We start from the raw sequence: 24,928 nt of genomic DNA on the forward strand, positions 1-24,928 counted from the left end.
TGTGTTGGCTAAGGGGCCGTGGGAAGCCCACATCTGCCCAGCAGGTGCCCTTGCCCAGAGCAAACAGCGGGCCGGGAGCCCCGGGGGCCTTGAAGATAAGGCCTGGGCAGGATATATCCGGCTCGAGGAGGGCCCAGGAGCCGGAGTGCGCCGGGTTCCTGGGACAGCGGCAGTAAACGCAGAGGGTGGTGAGTGAGCGGCGGAGGCTTCGCAGCGCGGCCATGGACCCGGTGGGGGCAGCAGGTGAGCGCTCACCCTCCCGAGGCCCTCGATGACCCTTGAGAATCGCGAAAGATTCCCATTGTACAGATGGGAAAAGTGAGGCCCAAGAAGGCGGCTCGCTGAGCTGCAAAGGAACCTGGGACTCCTGGCTCCGTTTCTCCCTTTCGAGCTGCCTGACAACCTAGCGCCTAGGTGCCTCTGAACCTCTTTTCCTCCCATTCACTCCCCCTGTTCCCTATCTCACCCCACCTCCTGCACCCCATGCCGAAGCTGCGTTAGCCATTTTTCTGTCGCTGACTCTTCGCAGAGGGGGCCAGCTGCCCCTAACCCAACCGCAGCCCCGCCCCTTCCCCCCAGTTCCGTGAATGGGCCTATTCTGCGCAAGTTCGGGTGCCTGCCGCTCACTCTAGGCGGCCTTCCCGTCCCGGGTCTTCTCCGTCTTCGCCTTTCAGGCCCAGTAGAGAGGAACAAAAATCCCTCTGGCAGAGTCCGTCGTGGGAGGGTGACTAAGCCAGATGTGCCAGCTGCTGGAGGTGGGAGGGTGTGGAATGCTGTCTCTAGCTTTGGGCCATAGCGGAGGCCAGCACCCCTGGTGAGCACGCGGGTAAACGCACGAGGGGCCTTTGCCATCTCCCATTCTTTCCTACCTGCAGAAGCCTCTGGGCCCCCAAATCTTGATTAAGGTCCCCCTTATCCTGCTCTTTGCCTCAGCCAACAGCTCGCCTAGCAGCTGCCTCAAAGTTCATCACCTCTCCAACCCCTTCATTCTACGGAGGAAGATACTAAGTCCAGAAAGGGTAGTGTCTCGCTCAAGGTCACACAGCAACGTGGTGACTAGGCTGACGCTAGAACCCAGAGCTCCTAGGAGGGGTTAATCAATCCTTGCGTTAAAATGATAGATTTGGAAATGCCCTTAGGAGGAAAGTGGGCTCGCAAGGGAGGCGAATTCTGTGAGTAATTCCTCAATATTTGGCTGAAGAGTGAACACCTTGAGGTCCTGGGGGTTCTTGGAGGGAGGCGATTAGGGGAAACGTCCCTTCCCCATTTTGGCGACCTTGCTGGTGGGAGTTCAACTTGGAAAGGACCCCACAGAAGTGGGGAAGGGCACTGCAGGTCAGATGCGGACACCCTAGGTGGTACAGCGCGGTTAAGTACGGTCGCCTGGTCGGGCTGGCCGCCTGCTCCCCCACAGACCCCTCAGCGCCCCCAGGCCCTTTGACTCACCTGAGCCTGCCGGACAACTCGGAGGCGCGGCCGCAGAGCGGAGCCGACGGGCGGAGCCTCCCAGGCAGTTGGAGCAGGTAACGGCGCAGGCTGCGCGCCGGAGATGGGGACTGCCAGGCAGCTGGAGCGAGCGGAGGCGGCGGCCGCATTTAACCCGGGCTGGAAGGGTGGGGAGGGGGAGCGCGGGCTGCGACCCCTCCCACTGGAAGGGCGATCCCCCTTTCTCTGCGGGCCGGGGCGGGGCCAGCGCGGCGCCCCCTGCTCCAGCCACCCTGGGAGCTGCGGACGCCGGCTGCAGGGCCGGAATTCGGTACAGCGGGAGGCTGGGCAGCTACCCACTCCGCAGCCGGAATGCGTTGGAGGCCTCCGAGCCACTTCCCCAAGGAGAGCCCCAAGGGGCGGAGCGGGACCTGGCTGGGCAGCCGGCTGCCTGGCCCCGCTTCCGAGGGCGCGGCCCGGCTATTGCCCTCCGCTGCCCCCTCCTAGAGTGAGGAGAGGCCCCGGACACTGCTCCTGCGAAAAGGGTAAAGGATTCTGAGGGACAGCCTCAGGCTCTCCCCGGACCCTGGCTCTCCCCGGTCCCTCCTGGTGGTCCCTCAAATCTCTGCCATCATGGATTCTGTAATTGCTTAAGTCTTGGGCCCAACCCGCCCCCACCCATCAAAACTCCCAGGCTGAGAAGCCATCAGGCCCTTGGGCTCTGACCGACCCACTTCACAGGGCCGATGGAGACCATGTGATCAAGGGAAGACGGAAAGCTGAGACAGCAACAGGCCCCTTCTCTTAAGAGAAAGTGGGGAGGGAGTGTTGCTTTGACCCCGGAAAAACTCAAATGTTTCCCCCAGGACCCCGAGGACAGGGTTGGGGGGCCCTTCCATGTTTGCAGGCATCTGCGGGCAGGCAAGGGAGAGCACTCTTGTCCGGGGTTTCAGCAAAGGCGCTTCTCCCGTTGGCATCAAGACTTCACAGGGGTCGGTCCCCTTAGAGTTCAGGGAAGCCATGCACCCTCACATACTCTGCCTGCTTCCCAAGGCCGACACAAGTGCGGCCTTTGTGCCGCTAGGGCCTCTCCCCAGTGCTCCAGGCTGCAATGGGCGTGGAGCCAGACCCGCGGGGTGGCGCCTGGGTGGTCCTGGTGGGCTCCGTGCAAGCCTCACTGAGCACCACACAGCCCAAATATTTAGCCCACGACTTGCACGCGTCCCCTCCCTTGCCTAACACTTCCTCGCCCTGACCACGAGGCGGCAGCACTAGAACTTCGTTTTATTCAACTCGCGCGCTTCGGGCTCCTATCCACCTCGGCCCTTGACTCTCCCTGCTGCGGGCCTCCCAGGTCATCCCCAGAACGCGCCACAGTCCTGAGGGAAGGCGTGCGCCGGTGCCTGCAGCAGCAGTGTGAGCAGACAGTGCGGATCCTGCATGCCAAGGTGGCCCAGAAATCATACGGAAATGAGAAGCGGTAGGTGCCTCAAGGGCCCCTCCTACATCCCTGTGGCTTTCAGCCTTATGGACCCCTCCCGGTTTAGTGTCTTTTAGAACCTAGGGAGGGCTCGGGGACTCAGGGCTCAGCTATTGGCCAATCGGGGGGCCTTTTCCCTCAGCCGCCACTAGTCCCCACTTTGGACTTAGCAGAACCTCCCTGGGAATCTACAGTCCCCATTCATTTCACTCAATTCATCCATCCATTCATTCATACGTCCATTCAACAACCACTGAGCGTTTATCATGTGCCAGGCTACCTGGGCACCACTGGGCACTGGGCATACAGCTGAACAACCCGGATACAGTCCCTGCTCTCATGTCATCTTCACTACAGTGTGGAAGAGACAGACAATAACGTCCCCACAAATCAGTGAACGAGACACTTCCAGATTGTGATGAGAGCTAGACGGGAACTAGAACAGTGCAACGTGACAGGAGCAGAAAGAGGGGTAACATCTGAACTCTGGCAGAAAGTGTGTTCCAATTAAGAGGAACAGAAAATGCAGACCTTGAGGCGGTACCAACTTGGCCTGTTCTCAGTACAAAAGAAGTTGGAGCGGCTGGAATTAGAGAAGGGGAAGGGAGCGTAGGAAATAAAGTTGGAGAGGTAAGCAGGGATCAGCTCATGTGAGGACTTTGAATTTAAACCATTGGAGGATTTTAAGGAGACAAGTAACATGATTGACTCATGCTTTAAAAAAAAAAAAGCAATCTGGCTGCTGTGTGGGAAAGCGGGTTGAATGGGGAGGAGAGGAAGCAGTAACAGGAAAGCTAATGCAGTGGTCCAGGCAAAAAGTGATGTCAGGTGGGGCCAAGGTAGAGGTAGTAAGAAGTCAATGGATTCTGGGTATGTTTTGAAGGTGGCCTGGACAGGACTTCCTGATGGGTTGAATGAGGGGAGCTACAGAAGAAGATTCAGATGATAATGGGGTTCACAGTCTTAGAGACGCCTGAGGAGGGTGGTGGGAAATGTCTGCTACCTTTAAGGTGCCTACAAGACAGTCGAGTGGAGATGACACACGAGTCCAGCGCGTACATGTCTCCGCAGGTTCTTCTGCCCCCCGCCCTGTGTCTACCTCGCAGGTCCCGGCTGGAGGGTGAAGCCAGTTCAGGGCCAAGGTGAGGGCGGACTCCAGGGCTGTGGTGGCCTCCGGTCGGGGAACTACGCAGTAGTAGACGGGGGAAACAGGGCGGTTCGCAAGCGCAGTCTCGCCGCACCCTCTGGCGGCGAAAACTAGGCTTTCCGGGCACTTGAGGCCTTTCCCGAGTCTTTCCAGAGACCCCTTGCATCCCTTTCCAGCCCACCAGGCAGGGGAGACGGGGCCCACGGTCTGCGGTTACATGGGACTGGACGGCGCGTCCGGCAGTGCCGCCGAGACGCAGAAATTGAATTTCGAGGAGCAGCCGGACTCCAGGGTGAGAGTGCATGGGAGGGGGTCCTATTCACGTTCCCATCCTTTCTTCTCCCTTCGGGAGGAGGGCTCATTTACTCCCCTGCCGAAGCCAAGAGATAGGTATGAAGGCCGGAAGACCGGGGTTCTGCATGGAGGGTGCGCCCAAGAGCTTGGATGGTGCAGCTTCATGTTACATCCGACGGGGAGGACGCCAGATAACTGGGGGAAGTCAGTTCATCCGGTGGCGGAGGGCTGAGATGAGCCAGCCCCACCATCCCTGCGAACCCCGTATAGGAATTCGGTTGCGCCAAGACCCTATACATCTCAGACGCAGACAAAAGGAAGCACTTCCGGCTGGTGCTACAGCTAGTGCTACGAGGCGGCCGGGAGCTGGGCACCTTCCACAGCCACCTCATCAAGGTCATATCGAAGCCCTCGCAGAAGAAGCAGTCGCTGAAAAACACCGACCGTGAGCAGGGCGGGGCCTGGTCGCAGGGCAGGGCGGGGAGGAGCTGTCACGTTTGCAGCGACTGGATTTGGGAGGGGGAGAGGCCTGGATGGTAGGCGTGGGGCCAGAATGGGAGAGGTGGAGTCGGAGCCGAGAGGGGCGGGGTCTGGATGAGCGGCAGCCGTTTAGATCTGGGAATGAGAAGTTAAAGAAGCACAGGCAGAGAAGAAAGGGAACAGATACCAGACTTGAGGGAGGGGAGTGAATTGGGGCCCCCCCAAAACGTCTGGCAGATGCTAAACTAAAGACAGCTTAAAAGTAACAATAAAAAGAAATTCAGTTAAAAATATTTATTCAGGGCCTGCTCTATGCCTGGCTAGGTGCTGGATCCCCATAAAACAAGGACAAGTGTCTGTTCGGGAGGAATACACACAGTCTGGTAGGGGAGAGAGACACGCATAGCTGATCAGAGACAGTTTGAGATAAGTACTGTCCTGGGTGCCAAGTAACAAATCCCAGGCTAGAAGCTTTGAGCATATGGAGGAGGGAGGGAGCTGGAATAAGAATGACACCATCACCACTACCCGCTCTGGGAGGTGGGAGGGAGGCATAGGAAAAGGAAGGGCTGGCTTTCCTGGCTCACATTGACATGCATCATCCTATTTGATGATCACGGTGGCCCTGTGAGGCCGATGCTATCATTGTTCCTGTGTCGTAGGAACGACGAGGAAAATGAGGTTTGGAACAAACGTTTGGAACATCCAATAAATATTTGGGCCTATCATATTCCAGGTGACTCGCCTAAGATTGGTCATCTAGGAAGTGACGACAGCCAGGATTTGGACATGAGTCAGTATGACTCTGGAGCCCAGCTCCTGCCGCTACACCGTACTTAGCTTCTGTCTGTTAAAAATCCGGAAGAATGTCTCAGATCCAGGCAGGGCCCTGGCTGGCGCTTGGTATCAGGAAAGGGCCAGGGGAGGAGTAAGTGGTATAGTGTGAAGGGTGTAAGTGCAGACTCTAGAGCCAGGCAGCCTGGCTTTGAATCCTGGCTCTGCCCCTTGCTAGTCGCATGATTTTCAACAAGTTGCTCTTTTAAGTAGAGATAATATTATTTACCTCAGAGGGTTATTGAGACACTCAAATGAGCAAATACCTATAAAGCATTTAAAGTAGTACCTGACACACAACAAATGTTAGCTGTTATTCAATGGATGGGAATTTGGGCTAAGTATAAATTAAGCACCTACAGTATGCCTAGCACTGTGAGGGGACAGAGGGAGATGACCCAGGGCTTTCTCCCCAGGTGGTCCAACTGCAATTAGAAAACAGAACTGTGGCTCTGCTTATGTGATGGACTGGAAGAGATCGATGTCAAGCCTTAGAAACACTGTACTGCCGTTTCACACCACATGGCCTCTGCTTATGCAGCCCCCTGAGAAACTCCTAACTGCCTCATGCTCCCAAGTGGAGAGCATAAGCCTCCTCCAGGAAGCCCTCCTTAACCCAGCCCTTACCGCATCATACTGAAATTCTCTGTTTATGTCCCTATCTCCCCTCTGAGACAGTAAACTCCTCCAGAGTAAAACTATGCCTAAATCACCCTTTGGTGCCCAGTGCCCAGCACAGTGCCTGCCACAAAGTAGGCACTTAGTGAATACGTGATAAAATTCTACTTGTTGAACGGAAGGATGCCCAGGCAGCAAAGAGGAGCAGGCAAAAATGCAGAAGCAGGACCCGGGCAGGTACTAGGTAAACAGCTGTGAAATATGACTATCCAGTATGTCTGGGCCAGTGGGTATATGAGCCAGACTGGCAACAGGAGACAAGGATTCAGATGTGTCTAGTAAGTTCAAGGGACCAAGCCAGGCCAGAGCACTGATTCCACCTCCCCTCACAGTGTGCATATCCTCGGGCTCCAAGGTCTCCCTCTTCAACCGCCTGCGCTCCCAGACGGTCTCCACGCGCTACCTCTCTGTGGAGGATGGGGCCTTCGTGGCCAGCGCGCGCCAGTGGGCTGCCTTCACACTCCACCTGGGTAATCGCATCAGCAGGCCGGGGCTGGGCACTTCCCATGCATTAGCTTATTTCATCCTCACCACAATGCCTCAAGGAAGGCAAACTCTTCCCTTGGACCTGAGGCTTTGAAACCCAAAGACTGGGCCAAAGGTCCCAGTGAGTTGGTGACTGATCCAAGCTCTTCTGGCTCCAGTGTCCAGCTGGTTCCCTCATCTCAGCCCCAACCCTGGGGGGGGGGGCACACACAGATATTTGTGAGGATGGCCACAAATGACCCCTCCAGGATGACATCCTTCAGCCTTAGCTGTCTCCCTATGCGCCAGCCCTACCCACAAGACTCATGTGTGATGTCGGGTGGAGCCAGAGGCAAAAAGGGCAGGATTTGGGGCAGAAGCTTGGGCCCCCTGAAACCCTCCTTCCTTCCTTTCACCCCCAGCTGATGACCACTGTTCTCAGGGGGACTTCCCACCTCGAGAGGGCTACGTCCGCTATGGCTCCCTGGTGCAGCTCGTCTGCACTGTCACAGGCATCACACTACCTCCAATGGTATGGGACGGGAGGGCCCCCACTCAGATCCATGCAGAAGGTATGACCCACATGGGCAGGGCTGGAGGGTGAGGGCCCGAGGCATGAAGACACCTATTCAATTCTCACCCAGGATACTCAGTGCTTTGTGGGGTTGGTTGGAGGTAAAAGGCTGGTATGGGGGAAATCTGCCAGTGCCCACATGGCTATTGGAGTAGCAGAAAGCTGCTGGGAGGGTGGCCTCTGGGCACCCAGGCACCTTGCTGCCACCTTTCTGTTGTAGATCATTCGTAAAGTAGCCAAACAGTGTGCGCTCCTCGACGTGGATGAGCCCATCTCCCAGCTACACAAGTGTGCATTCCAGTTTCCAGGTGGTCCTCCAGGAGGTGGTGGCACCTATTTATGCCTTGCCACAGAGAAGGTGGTGCAATTCCAGGTGAGAAGCTGAGAATATCAGCACCAAGCATCCTAGAAAGTCAGAGAACCGCAGAATGTAAGGCCACCATCATCATAATGGCTGCGATTTACTGAGCAATGCTGCCTCCCATGGAATGTTAGAATCAGAGACGGTCAGAACAGAATCAGAGAATGTAGGAAAAATAGTAATAATGTTACTGAGCAATATTCCTTCCCAAAGAATATTAGAGCCATAGAATGTAGGGATATGAAATTGTAGAGTGTAAATAAAAATAAGTAATACTGTTGAGTATCACTGACCAAAGACTGTTAGAAGCACAAAATGTTAAGACATAGAATTGTAGAAGGTGGAAATTATTATTATTACCATGATTATTATTAAGCAATACTACTCCCCAAAGAAGATTATCATCGTATGTGGAGAGATAAAATCATAATATGTAGAAAATAACATTATTGACCAATATTGCCTCCCAAAGAATTTTAAAATTGTAGAAAGTTAGGGCACAGTGTTTTTTGTTTAAAAAAAAAATTGTAGAATCCTAAGGAATAGACTTTTAGAAGCCAGCTTGTCCAGGTAACTTATTTAAAACTGAGAGAACTGAAGTGTTTTGTCCAAGCTCACAGAGCGGGTAAACAGCAAAGCCCGGGATTGGAACCCGGAAGGAGGAAGCCCGGGCATGATGCGGGCTCCCCGGTGCTGGTGGCCACCATGGAAACGGATGCCCGGTCCCCTCCGCTCTCCTCCAGGCCTCCCTCTGCCCCAAGGAGGCGAACAGGGCTCTGCTCAACGACAGCTCTTGCTGGACTATCATCGGCACCGAGTCGGTTGAATTCTCCTTCAGCACCAGCCTGTCGTGTACCCTGGAGCCTGTCACCCCAGTGCCCCTCATCAGCACCCTCGAGGTGAATCTGGGCGCTGGGGGTCGCTGTCCGGCTGACTGCGCTGGGGCTGCGGGGTGGGAGGGGAGTGCTGGCGAGGGCGGGCAGCAGGCCTCTTGGCCACATCTTTCCCCACACCACCTGGTCCCACTTTCCCCCAGCTGAGTGGTGGGGGCGACGTGGCCACGCTGGAGCTCCACGGTGAGAACTTCCACGCGGGGCTCAAGGTGTGGTTCGGGGACGTGGAGGCCGAAACCATGTACAGGTATGGCAGTGGGTCCTGGGGAGCGGAGGAGGGGGCGCAGGTCATCAGCCCTAACCGATGTCACTGCAGCCCTAAGTCCTGTGCCCCACCCTCAGGAGCCCGCGGTCTCTGGTGTGCGTGGTGCCGGACGTAGCCGCCTTCAGCAGCGACTGGCGCTGGCTGCGTACACCTATCACAGTGGCGGTGAGCCTGGTGCGGGCCGACAGCCTCTTCTACCCCAGCGCCTTCTCCTTCACCTACACCCCCGAATACAGCGCACGGCCGGGCCCCCCGGGCCTCCCGGAGCCCGCCACCGACACCGACGCCGATGCACTTCTAGAAAGCATCCACCACGAGTTCACACGTACCAACTTCCACCTTTTCATCCAGACTTAGGCGCGCCCAGGCCTGGCCCCAGGCAGGTTTTCTGAGTCCTAGGCCCTGCCCTCTGCCCCTTTGTTGTGGAAGGAAAGGCCAGCGTTCAAGCTGCAGAAGGCCCTCACCATAGAAACCCGGCCCTGCGGTTCTGACATGGGTCACTGGCTCCTCCTTTGACATCTAGGAAGACAAGACCTGAGTGATGCTGTCTTTGCGTCCAATCTCGAGTGTGGCCCTCTCCCTGCCTTTGCCTCTGCTTCACTCTCTAAATCAAACAATCTCTGTCTGTCTCCCTCAGTAACTTTGTAGATCTCTCTATTTGTGTGTTCCTATCACTCCATCTTTGTCTCTCTCCTTCTCTCTGTGTGTCTCATATACAGCTTCACACACTCTGAGGAGCCAGGCCTGGGGCATTTGCTGGGTCTCCTTTTGAAGAGAAAACACAGAGCTCCACACACCCAGGCATGGCCTGCAGAATACTGAGTCTTTCCTGGAGCACCAAGTCCCACCTGGAGCACCACGTCCTGCTTGGAGCACACACACCTGCCCCTCCTTGTATTCCCTATAGCTGGAGCCAGGCATAGTAACCTTGCCTGTGTTTGCTGTCTGGCCCACACCTTTGGTGGCTGGCAGGTGCCTGGGCCAGTGGGCAGGTCCTGTCATCTTGACCGTCCGCCCATGCACGCCTCTTGCAGGCCCAGTAGGATGCAGTCTTGAGGATCAGGGATCCCTCCGCCATGCTTGCAGCAACCCCAATCCAAGGCAGAATCTGATCTGTATGACACACCTGCCTAAGAAGGGAGGTGCCCAGTGTACTTCACACACACACACACACACACACACACACACACACACACACACGAACTAAAAGTGCGATGGAGCAAAGTCTACCCTTTTGACCCTTTCTAGAGAAGGAATGGGGTTCAGAAGCAATTTGCATCCCTGACCCCTGTACCTGCCCTGGGGGCCACCTCTTGGATCTTATGATAAGTTACCCTACTAGATATCCCCTACCCCAAGCAAAGATGCACCCCGAGCTCAGATGCAAACACAGGACACAGGACACAGGACAAAACTTTCCCAGGACAACTCTGGGCAGAACTCCTGGGATCGACTGGGCAATAACCCAGCTGAGAGAACTCTGCCTGGAGCCCAGGGACCAACTCACAAGCCATCCCTGCCCAGCCTGCCCACCCTCTGCCTGGCCTGTGCTCTATAGGGAAGCAGAAGAAATGGGAACATAGATATCACGGGTGCCAGCCACCTGTACCAACCTCTGCTGGTGCCAAATGGAGAGAACTGGTCTGCAATGTGGGTTCAGGGCTCTCACTCCCCTGGGCCCTTCCTTGAACTCTGAAAAGGGGCTCACTTCCTGTAAAACTCCTCCCCCGGAACATGGAAAGTCCTGTGAGAAAGAAGATGCTGAGGTTTTCCAAGGGGTTTGCTCTTTAGACTCCCCAAAGTCTCCATCAGCAGACTGAACCCGCTATGATCAGGAAGGAGAAACTTGTTCAAAGCCCGTCATGGCCCCTGAGAGTGAATCCTGGCAGAGAAATGCAAGGCACAAGTTGAACGGGGAATGTCCCCAACACGAGTGCACGCCTCAGGAGAGTTTGGGCTTATTGCCCGTGATGATGTTGAAGCCGGAAACCACTCATAAGGAGAATAAGAGGAGTTTCATAGCACACCACAGAGGAAGTTGGGGCTCAAGGGCCCATTCAGCCCTGCCCTGAAGTACCTCCTCTGCCACTCCACAAGGCAGGAGTGCCAGAGGCCAAGAGCCTAGTTTGGCCTGAAATCCCAGGCCCAGACGTGCAACTCTGTCATCTGTCCTCCTGCCCATCTTGGATCAAAGGGCTTTGTGTACGTGTCAAGTGTCCCCTCTAGTCTATGAGCTTCATGTGGAAAGGAGCTCATTGCTGCGTTCCCTGGAGGGTGCAGTACAACGCCTTGAACACCGAGTTGGGGCTCAATAAATACCAAATTGCATTGCGTGGTATTGGTAAATATTTGGAGATGGCAAGTGCAAAGTGAAACCAGCAGGTGGCACTGTTCCCTTCCTAAGAATTGAGGTTTCCTTTATCGTTCAGCTGTTAGGGTCCATAAAAATAATCTTACCTTTCAAGCCCTCAGGATCAGAACCTTCCAGGGCTGAGAATCCTTGCTCTCATCCATATTTCCCCCCTCATTTTACAGATGAGGAAACTGAGGCTCTGAGCAGATTGATGGCAGAGCTTGATTTGAATCCTATGCTCCTGATGAGAAGTCTGGGGCCCTTTTAATTCTCTACCTAACAGTCTTTAATTCGCTGCTAGGTCGGTAGAGTGTGTGTGTTGTGTTACAAGGAGTGAGGAACAGGGTGGGGTGAGGGTGGGGGAGATAGGGCCCACTGTAAGAATAAGTTCAAAATCCCTGTTCCGAAACCTCCCTAAAAGTTTACCAGCTCTCACACTGCCTGAGGTTCCACTATGAACAAGCTAGTCTTCTGGCTTAAGCATGGACCTTTGGGTTTCTCTCTCATCTGTTTCTTTTGTTTCCTCAAAGAGAAACTCATCACCACAGAGTGGGTAAAATTCTCAGCCACCTTCCTCCCTGGGGAGGATGCTTGCTGGCCGCTCAGGGCATAGATGGTGCAGATGTCGCGGAAGAGAGGAAGTGGCTTAAAGGGAAATGAAACCAATAACACACCACCTAATAAGTTATGTGACAGTCAGCCCTGGCCATACTTACCAATAAAGGCCCCCCAGTCAGGCCTGGCTCTGTTCCAGACTCCAAGGGACAAAGGCAGGCGGGGCAGTTTGTGGCACAAGAATGCTCTCAGTGGTGAAGTGGTAAAAACACAGGCTGGCTGCAGGCCACGGGGGCACAAGGGTGGGAGTGGGGGATGGGAGGGACAGGCAAAGATCTAGGAAAAGGCACAGCCTTGTGATCAAGTTCTTTAGGTACTTGCTTGGCTTATAAAGTGTTGAAGTGGGGCCCATTCTGCCAAGCTCACCCCCAAGCCACTATCTGATTCACAACATTCTCCTCCCCAACCTGGGCTGGAGTCTGAAAGTACACCACTAACACCTCACCCTGAGGAGGGGTATCCTGGGCTTGGATGGTTTTGTTCTGGCCTCTACATACACTTCTACTCATACTAATTACTCGTATGCATTTTTGGAGGGGTCACCTTAAAAGGAAGGAATGCAGATCTGATGGTGACTTTTCAGACAACAGCCATCTTAGAGTCAAAGCGGTGTGTACGAATAGGTGAGCTTGGCAAGCTCAAATCATTTAACCTCTCTGTGCCTCGGTTTCTCCTTCTGTAAATGGGGATAAGAATATTCGTTTTATAAGATGTCATGAGGAATAAAATGATATATGTCAAGCACTTTCAACAGGGCCTAGCCCACAGTTACCACTTTGTATGGGCCAGTTGCTGTCATTGTTACACCAGAAACACTTGTAGAGATAATCCAAATAGTGCAATCTCTCTCCATTTCACAGGCGGGGATTTGATGGTCCAGAGGACGTAAGTGACCTTCCAGTATTAGTTTTCTATGTCATGTAACAAATTACTACAAACATAGTTAAAGCAACATACGTTTATTGTCTCACAGTTTCCATGGGTCAGGAGTCCCAGCACAGCTTAGCTGGGTCTTCTTCTCAGGGTCTCCCAAGGCTGTAACCAAGATGTCAGCCAGGGCTGCCGTCCCTTTAAGGCACAGGGTCCTCTCTTCCAAGCTCACACAGTTGTTGGCAACATTCATTTCTTTATAGCTGTAGAACTCATGGCATCTTGCTTCTTGAGGGTCAACAAGGGAGCATCATTCTTATCAGGAAGGTTCCAGCCGCTCTTTTAAAGTGATCAGACTTTCAATTGATCAAGTCTGGCCCACGCAGGACGAGCTCCCTTTTTGCTAACAACTCAGAAATCAAGTTGTTTGTGACCTTCATTACATCTGCAAAATGCCTTCACCTTTTACTCTCTGATGGAACCTAATCATGGGAGTGACAGCCATCGTATTTACAGGTCCTGCCCACACCCCTGGGGAGGGACTGCATAGGTTGCAGACACCAGAGGGCAGAGATCGTGAGGACCATCTTAGAATTCTGCCTATTTCCACTCCCCAAAACTGCACAGCAAATTATTGGCAAGGGAACATCTATTTGGCCTGCAGGCCCTCCCATGACCCATGAAGGAAACGCCCCATGCAGGGGTCAGTACTTCTGCTGCCTCAGAAGACTGGCAGGATCATGAACAGCAATGGCCTGGTATTGTCCAAAACACACTTTGTACCCCCCTGCCCGATTCTCGGAAATAATATTACACCAAGTTCCACTCGGAGTTAGCTCTCCCAATAAATTAACCTCTGTGCAGAGTTGACCAGCAGTGGGGCTATAGTAACCAGCCTTTAACGTGGCGTCTAATGTCTTGCCCCCTGCCCTTCCGTATGTAGTCCCCTCTCAGGAGCAGGGTTGATCTGTGTGACCAGTAGGATTTGCAGAAGTGACGGCATGTGACTTCCACGGCTCGGCCCTAAAAGGCATTGTAGCTTCCACCTGGTTCTATTGCATCACTCTCTGGGAAAAGCCCAGTGCGGTCATGAGGACGCTCAATCAGCCCCATGGGGGTCCACATGGTGACGAACTGAGGCCTGCCGCCAACAGCCGGCACCATCGCGCCAGACATGCGAGTGAGCCACCTTGGAAGTGGACCCTCCAGCCTGGTCAAGCTTTCCGGTGGCTACAGCCCTGGCCAACATTTCAAGTACAACCTCGTGAGACCCCAGAACCACCAAAGTAAGCTGCCCCCAAATTCCTAACCCACAGAAACTAGGAGAAATATGTATGCCGTCACAAGCCCCTAAGTTTGGGGGTAACTCTACACAGCAGTAGATAATATAGAGGCCTCCTAGAGGTCTTACCTTACCTGAAAGATGGCGCTGACGAGGAGAATCAAGTGCCAGTTATCGAGCACTTACTGCGTACCAGGCTCTGACCTACCTCCCCATAGGCTATTGGAGCACAAGGTACTAATAACAGCTGGCGAAAGCTGGACTCCAAACCCAGAGGTTTGACACCACCCAACAAAAGAACATTCCTGCGACACTGTTAATGTTTTGTATCGGCACCATCTCACAGAGTAGCCACCAGCTGCATGTACCTACGAGCCCTTAAAATGAAGCTAGTTAGTGCAACTGAGGGAATACAATTTTAATTTTTTAAATTTCAATTCATTTAAATCACAATAACCATATGTGACAAATAGCCATTCAGACAGTGCAGGTGGAAGAGACGTGAGGGCTTTGGCAAGACCCCAGTTACAAGGAGCAGCGACCCCCTCAAGCTTCGTGGGGCTCAGGAAGATAAGTGTGACGAGGGTCTCGGGAGAGATTTGAGACCAGACCCACTGTTTCAGAGGGGGTTTGTGGGGCCTGAGCAATCCCCAGTGAAGGGGCCCTGGACACCATAAATCCTCTGATGGGCAGTGTGGTTATGAGCAGACTCTAGATCCCGCCTGCCTGGGTTCCAGTTCCAGCTCTTCTATTGGTAGCTGTGTCAATTTGGACAAGTTATTTAAGCTCTCAGCTGCAGTTTCCCCACCTGTAAAATGGGGATGCTAACAGCACCTGCTTCATGGAATTGTTGACGATTAAATGGGACCAGGTGTAAAACATAGAATGGGTTCCTGGCCCATGTGTGTGTGATTTGGGGGGGCTTGCTTCCACTACCAATTTCTCTTTCTAGTCTTCTTGGGACCCCAGGGAAACACAGCCAACAGGCACCAAGGGAAAACCATTAAAGTCCAAGGCTGTGGAATTAAGACAAGCTAAGGGCAGGTGGTCCCTTGGTCTAAAGGATTTTACCCACTGCACTGGGTTGTTATGAGGATCGACAGAGACATCTAGAGCCTGCCAACTCCAATGGCCACAGAGGCCAAGCAGGTGACGTGAGTGAAGCTGGCGGAAGGAGACTGTGGCAAGACGGAGAACCCACATCTAGGCTGGCTCGTGCCTGTCAGCAACTCCCGATTGTTGCCAGAAAGCCTGAGAGTTGTCAGGTCTTCCTTTTCCCAAGAGAAGTGGGGAATCTTAAGTTTTATGGGAAATGGCCGCATTTCTATAGTTGGCAACGAATCCAAGGACTTTTGTGTTTGTTTTTTAAACACGGTGCCGCCTAAACAAAACACTGAGGTAGGCGCTACATGCCCCACAGGCCACGACCTGCATGCACCGTTTCTTCTCTCCTCTCCAGGCCCTTCCCTGGCTTCTCACATCTCTGCCCCCAGTATCTGGCATCCCAAAGGGCATTCAGTCAGGGCAGTTATCTCAGGCTCCACCGAGGTCAAGGGAGCGAAGCCAGGAAGGATGACATCTTACAAACTTGAAAACCAGAGGCAGGAGATCTAGAAAGTACCAGGTTTTATTATTTTATCAAAAAAATCAGTAACAGACAACAGTGTGAGGGGGCTCGAAGAGGTGCTCTCCCAACATAGCCAGAGGAAAGGACTCAGGGGTGGGGGCGGGGCGGGTTGGTAGAGAAGAGGACCCAGCCAGCCGGGAACCCTGGGTTTTGGGGGTGAAGGGTGCAGGAAGCAGGATTGATATCCGCGAACCCCAGCCAGTGGGGTCAGAAGACAGCCTGCCCAGGCTATGCCACCAGACCTCTCTCTGGAGGGGGAAGGTGGACAGTAACAGGCTCCAGAGCTAGGGCCTAATCAGCCCTCCCCACCGAAGGAATGCAGATCTGATGGTGACTTTTCAGACAACAGCCATCTTAGAGTCAAAGCGGTGTGTACGAATAGGTGAGCTTGGCAAGTTCAAATCANACCCCCACCCCCACCCCCACCCTACCTTTGCCCAGGGAGACAAAGGTCATCCCAAGGAAGCTGGGGCTGTGACTTGCTAAGCCAGTTTCGTTCTCCAGCAGTGCCGTCCAATAGATGGAAATGGTCTCTATCTGTTTGCTCGCTACGGCAGCCACTTAGCCACGTGTGGCAACTGACCACTTGAAATGTGGTTAGTGTAACTGAGAAATGGATTTTTAACTTGATGGAATTTTAATTGATTTAAATAGCCACCCATGGCTAGTGGTTGCCGTGTTGGCTAGCTCAGCTCTCCAATTTTCTCTAAAATTTGGAGAAATGAAGGAATACCAGCTGGACTCAATGCAGAAGCTAGAAAGAAGGCGGAACCATCTGCCCTCAACTATCCTAGCCCGATGAAAAGAAGGCACCAGGTATGGGGCAAGAGAAAGAGGCAAAACCCCACTCAGCCACATAAAAATTCACTCACTCAACCACCCAGCCAACTTTAAATTGGAAATATCACACTAGCTCCTGAAAAAATATATTTGTCTATTTTTCTAGAACCAAGGAAGAATAATATATTACAAGAAAAGAGACACAAATATCCCCACCATCCCTTACATTATATTTTGGGATCTGCCAGAAAACTATGTCTCAGCAAAAGCTACTTAAGAGGAAGCAGCTTCAGAAAGGGTCAACGTCATGAACGGAGGAGTGTAAAATATATTAAAAAAAAAAAAAAATAGGGAGGGGATTTAAAGAAAAAGAGGAAAGAGAGGCCCTGTCTGAAGCTATAAATAGTAAAAATAAAAAAAAATTAATAAAAATTATATCTCCGGCTCTTCTCTCATTTTAGAGAAACAAAAACAAAAATAAAACCATTAAATACAAACTTAGCAGGTACTGTGGAAATGTGCAAGAGAGCGGAGAACGCCTCAGCACCGGTGCGTTCTGGCCAGGCAGAGGCGCTACACAAAGGAATGAACTGTTCAAAAAAAAAAACACCCCACTAAAAATAGATTTACGAATATTCTCCAATCCATTTCAGTATGAGCTTTCAGCGTTTGTCCTCACCCTCCCTCCCCCAGTAAAAAAGGTTGATTTCCAAAAAGTCACTTGGAAGAGCCTAGAATGGCCCAAGAATACCACAGAGACTCCTGTAGTGTGGACTCAAGCGCTCTTTCACGGACATATCTCAAGGTGCAGATGGTTCGAGGTCCTTCTCCCAGTTCCTGGCATTGGGACCGGCTGTGAGGGGGGTTGGGGTGTTGGGGCAGGAGGGAGGAAGGTGATGGAGGGCAGATCTCCAGCAGGATTCATACGACAGCTTCAGAGGGGCTCTGGAGGAGGCATGGTCAGTACAGGCTCTACACTGGGCCTAGATTCTAAACTGGAAGATGAAGAAGCGATCCAATCCTAGATTTGCCTTCAGAAAAGCCAAGGTTAGCCTCATGTTTCCGCTAGGACAGTCGAGGCCCAGAGAATCAAGAAAAGATGATGTCTCTCCTGATACTTAACATGAAGTCCAAGCTGGAGACGCTGACAGGTCAGTGTTAGGTGGCCCTCCCCCTACCCTAACGTCCACCCTCCAAAATCCTTCAGCTTTCCACCCCACTCAAGTCCACGCCAGTGCCCGGGAGGAAGCTTCAGGCATAGAACTCATTGGTGGGGGCTTTTTTGTAGATGGGTTTCTTGCCCAGGTCATAGCTGCCTTCATCTTTCTTCTTCATGCGGTACACCAGTAGCAGGACCAGAAAAACGGCAAAAAGGATGCCCACGACGCCGCCCACAATCAGAGCTGCAGAGAAAAGGGAACAGCGAGGTGAGAACTGCTCATCGGGGACCTTGGGGTTCATACCCACCCTCACCCGCCCGGCTGGTTCTCTTACAACTAGACATCCTCACCGTCACCGTCACCACTGCCTGTGCCTGGCAGGCTGATGATGTATTTGATTCTCACAACCTCATTTACGAGAAGGGGGTCACTAGAAGTCACTGAAGACCATAGGACCAGAGTGGCAAAGCCACCATACCAACCCACATCTGCCTGGGTCCAAAGCCAAGCTCTCTCTAAACAGCAGCTTAGCCCTAACTGAGCCAGAAGCAAGAAAAACCCCAGTCCTCTAGCTGTCTCTGTGTGCACACATACCCATGCTGGCTTACACTTCTACAGACATCTCTACATGTCTATGTACACACAGGTGTCACACACTAGCATGTCCATGCTACTATGTTACAGATAATCATAGATGGTGGTTTATGAGCCTACATATGGAGCTCTGTGGTTAAGGCCTAGCGTCCACTCCCATCTTTCCTACTCACTGACTGGGTGATCTTTGGCAGGTTCCTTCATCTCAACCACTGCAAATGGAAATAACTTTGTCATATGTTTGTCCTAAGGATCAAATACACGAGTCCACTTAAAGTGCTTAGAAGTGCATAACATAGCAGATGCCTGGTGCTCATTCACTGTGAACGTCTGTGGTTTCTTTGTGTGTCCCTAGCACCCTGAATCAGGCCTGGCACAACAGTAAGTGCTTAATAAATAACGCTCATAGTTTGGCTCAGAGAGGACCCCAGTCGAAGGGCACCTGGCGAGTGTCAGGCAGATGTGGGCTCCTAACCTCAGGGGAGTGGATGTTCTCTGCCCTAGGCCAGGTGGCCTGAACGGCACTCCATCCTGTTTGTCGAGGGGGCAGGGATGTCTCACAGAATCCTGTCTGTGGCAGATTGAGTTCCCTAATTCGGTCTTACTCAGGCTAAGAAGATTAATTTTCTGTCCCAGCATCACACTCCACAGCCATGCACAGAATGGGAGCACAGGAGCCAAGCAAGGTTCTTTCTTGGCTAAAACTCCATAAAAAGCAGCAACGAAGTACCCCCAGGAGATGCCAGGAAAAGCACAGGGGTTATCAGGTATCAACCCCACGCTTGTCGCCATCACCTTTCCCTCTGATGACCCCAGGTCCTCTAGTAGGTCTGTGCTGGGCTGTCCCACAAACATCAAGGTTCAAGTACAGTCTCAAGGGACTATGGCCCTTGGTTCAAATGCTAGGGCTGCCGTTTCCTGGTTCTGTGACTTTGGAAAGCAAGTGGTTTGCTTTCTCTGGGCCTCAGTTTCCCCATGTATAAGAAATGTATAAATTGCTTTATACTAGATCCGTGGTTTTTAAAACCACGTTTAAGGTTTCAAAGAAAAAAACATTTTTCTTTAAAAGCAATAGAACCCATAGTTAGTAAAAGCAAAACTTTATGTAAATCCCACATATGCCAGCTAAAAGTGAAACTGGTTGAAGAAAGATGGGGGAGGCTTTACCTCTACAACACTTCCAAGTTGTTTGAAACTTGTAAGACTAAAGGGTCTCTAAGGGGCCTTCTAGTTCCAACAGCACCCTCAACCCCACCTGTATCACACAGAAAGTAGCGAAAGAAAAGTAAAATCGATGCTTGGCTCAGGTACCAGGAGGCCAGGGTCAAGTCTGAGCTGGGCCCAAAGTCACCTGGGATTATATTCCCAGGGAACCTCACCTGCAAGATGCAGGCAAGATCTTTTATCTATCCTAATGGAGACAGGACAGGGAGTGCTTTCCCTGTACATCAAGCCTCCTGTGAGCTACTGGCCCAGCTGGTTACCAGGAGACAGGAGTTGCCCAGCCTGGGCCCAGCCCAGGGTGCCCGCTCACTAGGCCTGTTCATCATTATATTTTAGGGTAACAAATCAGAACAGCCCTTTACAGTTTGCCAAGTTATTTCAGAATCTATTTTCCATGGAGTCATTACACCAACCCAAGGAGGTTATCACAGTCCCCATCTATCTACACAGGAGGAAATAGGGCTCATCTCCACTGAGGTTCAAAATGCTTCTCAGCCAAGGTCACAGGTGATAAAGCAGGGGGAGGGGAAGCCAGCCCAATCCTTAAGGAGCCTCTAGGCTTTCAAGGAAGATTTTCAAAGAATGTTAACTTTTAATAATTAACTCCCCAGCTAGCAAACCTAAGCTTTGAAAATAAGAGAGGACTTAAAGCAAGTGTATGACTCACCTTGTCTATTCTTTAGAAGCCTTTGATGTTGCAATGTTTCCTACCCCTCCACCAGGCTGCACACAGTTAGAAACTCTCCCCCACCCCCATCCCCACCCCCAGGTGTAGTCAAGGCCAGGACACCCTGGGTCTGGCTGTAAAGAAGGAGCACCAAGGGGTCTCATGGGCTAAGGTGTCCCTGCCTACAGCACTACCTCCCACTGAGCCCTGCCCCTCTTCGGGGTATCCTGTGAAGACCAGGGACCTTACCTGCCAGGACCTCTGTTCTCTCAAAGATGTTGCTGGCCTGGGCAGTGCTGGACATGGACACCCTGTTGGACACATCCTCGTTCCCTTCAAGGGGTGGTGAGAGCCTCTTGGGGATGACCTCGTTTTCCTCCAGGTCCTTGGGTTCGGCGGGGACCCGGCTCCCAGGCCCTGCCCTCTCAGGGATGTGGTTATCTAAGGGCTCCTGGATGGGGGAAAAGGAGAAGAGACAAACGCTCAGCACCGTTTAGGGAGGCACCCAGGGCAGGGGACCGGGAAATCTGGCTCCGCCATGTTGCCGACTGAACCGTGTGGTCCTGAAGCAGCAATTAGCAGCAACCTCAACAATTATGCTGTCAAATCCCTCCCTGCAGCTTTTCTAGTAGATCTGCCCCTAAAACAGGAATGAATAATGTGACCAAGGGCACAGGGAAGCAGATGACCCCACTCACTGCTGCTCGGTGCGTATTCTAAGAATCGGGCCTGGCACAACAGTAAGTGCTTAATAAATAACTCTGGAGGGCAGTTTGGCAAAACTGCAGAAATTGCTTGCCCTTTAGCACAGCAGTTTTGCCTCTACGGCTCTGTCCTAAGGAGCCAATGAGAGATTTGTATGAAAGATGTTGGCTGTTAGTGCTATCATTTCAGAAGGTTGAAAAACTATAACTTTTCCATCCATCAGGGGAATGGGGTGAACTATAATTATGCATCCTATAAAAGTAGGAAGAACATTTAATTATGTGGGGAAACACTCATGACCACTGCTAAGTGAAAAATGCAATACATAGAACTGTGTCTATAATTTGATATTCATGTTGGGAAATATATATACAACCACAGAAAAGGGGCTGGGAACATCTAAGTGTTGACAGTGGCTATGTTTGCAGGGAGGATGGTCTACCCATGACTCATAGTGGCGCCTGCTCCAGAGGAGCCCAGGGCCACAAATCAAAGCCTTCTTGAAGGTGAGGTGAGACCCTGACGTATTCTGCCCTTTTCAACAGGTATCACACAGGAGCAGGGGAGAAGCAAAGCATGTAGCCACTTACCAAGGGCTGGATTACTTCTGGGAAGATTCTGGGGTCCTCTGAGTCATCTGTAAGGTCAGAAAGGCTGTATGAGTACAAGGTGAGTTACCCCCAGATAAGTGACCCACCCCCTTTCAGCCATGGCTGGTGGGTGGATCCAGGAACTGACAGTACTACCTGGGGGCTGGTTAGAAACACTGAATTTCAGGGCCCACTGAACCAGAATCTGCATTTTTAACAAGATCCCCAGGGGACTCGTTTGGGAAGGCAAGAGTCTAGGTTGCAATATTAAACATTAGAAACTGCAATATTAAAACATTACTGAGTGGGCCGGCCGAGTGGTACGTTGGTTAAGAGTTGGCTTGGGATGCCAGCTCTGAGCAGCAGGGCTCCAGTTCAGATCCCACATGAGGGCCAGTGACGCTGCGCCCTCTACAGCTAAGATGGTGAACAACAGTTCGACCTGGAGCTGGGCTGCTGTGAGTTGGCATAGGCTGTAGCCCCTGCTGCAGTGGGCTGCCGTGAGCTACCGTGAGTGGCTGGCAGCCAGCAGGAGTGGTCAGCGGCTGCTGGGAGCTGCCATGAGCAGCTGTGAGCAGCCGTCCAATGGCCGGTGAGCTACTACCTCACCTAGAAAGAGCACAATGATAATACCAACATGGGCCAGTGAAGCGACGTCCTCCACAACTAGACTGAAGAACAAAAGGACTGCAACTTGTCTGTTCCCCTTCCCTGATTCCCCAATGCTGTTCCCCTCCCCCAATTCCCCAATAAAATCTTTTTAAAAAACCCAAAAAAACACATTACTGAGTGCTTGGTATGTGCACAAAGCTTCAACTCAGTCCAGTCCCCACAACACTGATGTACTATCATTCCTAGTCCCATTTTACAGACTCGAAAACCAAGGCTCAGAGGCCATAGGCTGGCAGTTTGAACTCAGGGCTATGCGACTCCAAAGGTCAAACTTTGAATTATTACGCCACCTGCACATAGGAAGGATGTTTCCTAGTAGCTCTGTCTGGCCCAGCAGCCAGGGCCAGAAACTCACAGAAGACCATGCAAGGCACCAGCCCCAGAAATCTGGGCACCTTCACCTACTCCTACCCCCTTCTGAAGCAGGGGTTTGTTCCCACACCTCTGCTCTTGCAGGCCCCCAGGTCTTTTTTCCTTTTCAAAGGAAGACAAATACTCTATCAGTTCTCCTCCCCACCCCACCCCACCCTCACTGTGCCCTAGGTGAACAAGTTCAGGCTGGTACTCGGACAACCTAGTTACAAAGAACTAGCCCAGGAAGGGTCTCAGGGATGGAAAACGACCGATCCAGTTACTTTTGTTTCCTCTTATTTGAGGGGAGAGGGGCACTCTACATCCCCACAAAAATCAAAGTCTCAAGGTGTGGTCACCCTCCTAGGAGTAGAGGCCATATTCCCTCCAGCCCCGTGCCCCAGGCCTGCCCATCACACCCTCCATACCCAGATCTCCAGAGCCAGACAGCTCAAAGTCATCAGGTTCCTGCCCCAGCCCTGCCACATCTTCATCATCTGGTAGGGCTCCGGAGAAGTATCGGCCTTCTAGGAGGTCTTGGGGATCGATGACCTCAGTCTCTCGAATCTAGGGTAAAACAAGGAGACATTTCAGCCAATAGCCCCGATAATGGTCTACAACAGCCCCTGAGCCACAAAAAGCAAAAAAATAGGCATTCGAGAAGGTAAACTTGGGTGCTGGGAAATGACCAAGCCAGAGCCTGGCTTAGACGCCTCCTGGCTCCTAACTTGCTGTGTGACCTTTGGCAAGTCTTTATCCCATTCTGGGCTAATAAAAATAATAAAGGTAGTAATAATCAGAATATCACTAGAGTACTAGGTACTATTTACTAAGCACTTGCTACGTGCCAGGCCCTGTTCTTAATAACTCTAAAGGCATGTCTTTAACTCCATTTTACAAGGGAGGAAAGTGGGCATTAAAGACATGGAATTATTTTCTTTTGGTGACACAAGTAGCCGATGGAGGACTGAGGATTCCATGTAGGGTTGCCTGACTTTAGAGCCAGCGATCCCACCCACCCATGCCGACTGGAGGATACGCTATGCCAGGGTTCTAAGATGCCGCTGAGGCAGAGAGGGCTGCTGGCTCTGGTCTTGCCCAGCCTGGGACACCTTTCCCAGCTGAGTCAGACTGGGCTGGGACAGGCAAGGCTGGCTCACCCACACCCAAAACAGCCTCAGGTCAGGGCGCTGCCCAGGCCGAGTGACTCAAGAGTACATAAGCGCACTCTTGTTTTTAGTCTTCCAAACGTCTCCCACAGATCTATTTTGCTGCCAACACCGTGCAGGACATGGTGAGGCACCGTTTCTGCCCTCATGGACCATCTACTCCAGTACCCAGAAGTGTCACTCAGCCCCTATCCCATGGGGACCCAGCTGGTCACAGCAGAATCTTAGGTCCACCCCCGCTGAGAAATTTCAAGAGGAAAGTATCAAAGGTACAGAGAGGCCAAGAACCTTCCCAAGGTCCTACAAGTACATCAGCCCCATCCCCTCAAGTTCAAGAGGGCAGGGGAAGGATTTAGAATGCCTACCATCCTTTCTCTTAGCTCCTAAGCTGAGGTTCTGTCTGCCCACAGAACAGCAGCCCTGGACCAAGCTCATTATTTCTCTAATTCAAATATTAAAGTGTCTATTTGTCAGAAGAGTCAGGGTTTCAGTTAAGTTCAACACACACCCTTCCCCAACACATTCTCATCATTTTGCTCAAAGCCCCTAACTGCAGGAGGTCGGGGCTCTGCTCAAAACCACAGAATACCACCTGGAAAGGCCAGGGACGTCCTGTCCTCCTGTGTTCCAGAATTTGAGAGATCTGACCCCAAACAGGGCAGTGACTTGCCCAAGTTCACACAGCAAGTTAGCCTACATAGCTCACAAAGGAAAAGAAGCCAGTTCTGCCTGCCCCAGGCTGTCCTTCACCCAGCGGAGACTGCCAGTGACACAGGGGGGAGCCTGAGAAGGAATATCAGTTCCTAAGACAAGGTTACCATCTCAGGAGAAGCCCAGGAGCTTCCTGTCCTCCCCTCCACTGGTTTCCGGGGAGAGGCGGGTAGAACTTGACTATCCAGCCCTCTTCCACCCCCAGGAGGGCATATGCTGGATTCCTGGAAGGGAGCAGCAGGGTCAGGCTGGGAGGAAGGCAGCAGTGGGCAGGCAACACCCCTTCCTACAGGAGGAGAAACTCTCTGCTGCCGGCCTGGCACACATGGGGGTGGGAGCCAGAAGGGGTTAAGCCCTGGTTAGGGATGACTTCATGACTCCGGAATCAGGAGCTAGCGCTGGAATTCCAGCCCCCGCACACAACCCCGTGCCTGTGGCTTTGGTTTGGCAGCTCAGGGGTAAGGTTCCTCCGTGGTTGCGCAAGCTGCCTGTACCTAGGGCGGGGTCCCTGGGCTCCTTCCTACCCTGTTCTCCTGTTGCAAATTCCTCTGGAGCCCAGAGAACCTGACAGCAGCACCTCCATGGCTTACCTAACTAAGCACTTCGCATGAAGTAAGTCCTCCTAATAGATCATTTTTGCAGAAGTGGAAAGGTGGGGGGGG

The 24,928-nt window shown here is 52.4% G+C and overlaps 3 protein-coding genes across 3 annotated transcripts in view; 1 reads left to right on the forward strand and 2 right to left on the reverse strand.

The window, feature by feature from the left end:
* The window catches only part of MATN4 (matrilin 4), a 12,935-nt gene extending 10,748 nt beyond the window's left edge, over positions 1–2,187 (reverse strand). Inside the window, exon 1 of the mRNA XM_019637044.1 lies at positions 1,447–2,187. The gene's annotated coding sequence lies outside the window, so the exon portion shown is untranslated. The remainder of the gene's footprint in view (positions 1–1,446) is intronic.
* On the forward strand, positions 180–11,196 carry RBPJL (recombination signal binding protein for immunoglobulin kappa J region like). Its single transcript, XM_019637045.1, has 12 exons — positions 180–243; positions 1,415–1,523; positions 2,780–2,905; positions 3,977–4,047; positions 4,229–4,344; positions 4,617–4,791; positions 6,671–6,808; positions 7,226–7,335; positions 7,598–7,750; positions 8,482–8,637; positions 8,775–8,886; positions 8,948–11,196. The coding sequence occupies exons 1-12, from the start codon at positions 222–224 to the stop codon at positions 9,286–9,288; spliced, it is 1,629 nt and encodes a 542-aa protein (XP_019492590.1). The 5' UTR covers positions 180–221; the 3' UTR covers positions 9,289–11,196.
* A 5,813-nt stretch (positions 11,197–17,009) lies between these two features.
* Positions 17,010–24,928, reverse strand: part of SDC4 (syndecan 4) — an 18,075-nt gene continuing 10,156 nt past the window's right edge. The window contains exons 2-5 of the mRNA XM_019637043.1: positions 22,815–22,953; positions 21,364–21,410; positions 20,318–20,519; positions 17,010–17,826 (exon numbers count right to left, since the gene is read on the reverse strand). Of these exons, the coding sequence (XP_019492588.1) occupies positions 17,675–17,826; positions 20,318–20,519; positions 21,364–21,410; positions 22,815–22,953 (540 nt within the window). The 3' untranslated portion in view covers positions 17,010–17,674. The remainder of the gene's footprint in view (positions 17,827–20,317; positions 20,520–21,363; positions 21,411–22,814; positions 22,954–24,928) is intronic.

The sequence above is a fragment of the Hipposideros armiger genome, unplaced genomic scaffold (assembly GCF_001890085.2).
Source record: "Hipposideros armiger isolate ML-2016 unplaced genomic scaffold, ASM189008v1 scaffold_31, whole genome shotgun sequence".
Taxonomy (NCBI): Eukaryota; Metazoa; Chordata; class Mammalia; order Chiroptera; family Hipposideridae; genus Hipposideros; species Hipposideros armiger.

Coding starts and splice junctions, on each gene's coding strand:
- RBPJL (XM_019637045.1), top strand. CDS start 222: ATGGACCCGGTGGGGGCAGCAG. Junction 244..1,414: donor GGACCCGGTGGGGGCAGCAG/GTGAGCGCTCAC, acceptor GCTCCCCCACAG/ACCCCTCAGCGCCCCCAGGC. Junction 4,792..6,670: donor GTCGCTGAAAAACACCGACC/GTGAGCAGGGCG, acceptor CTCCCCTCACAG/TGTGCATATCCTCGGGCTCC.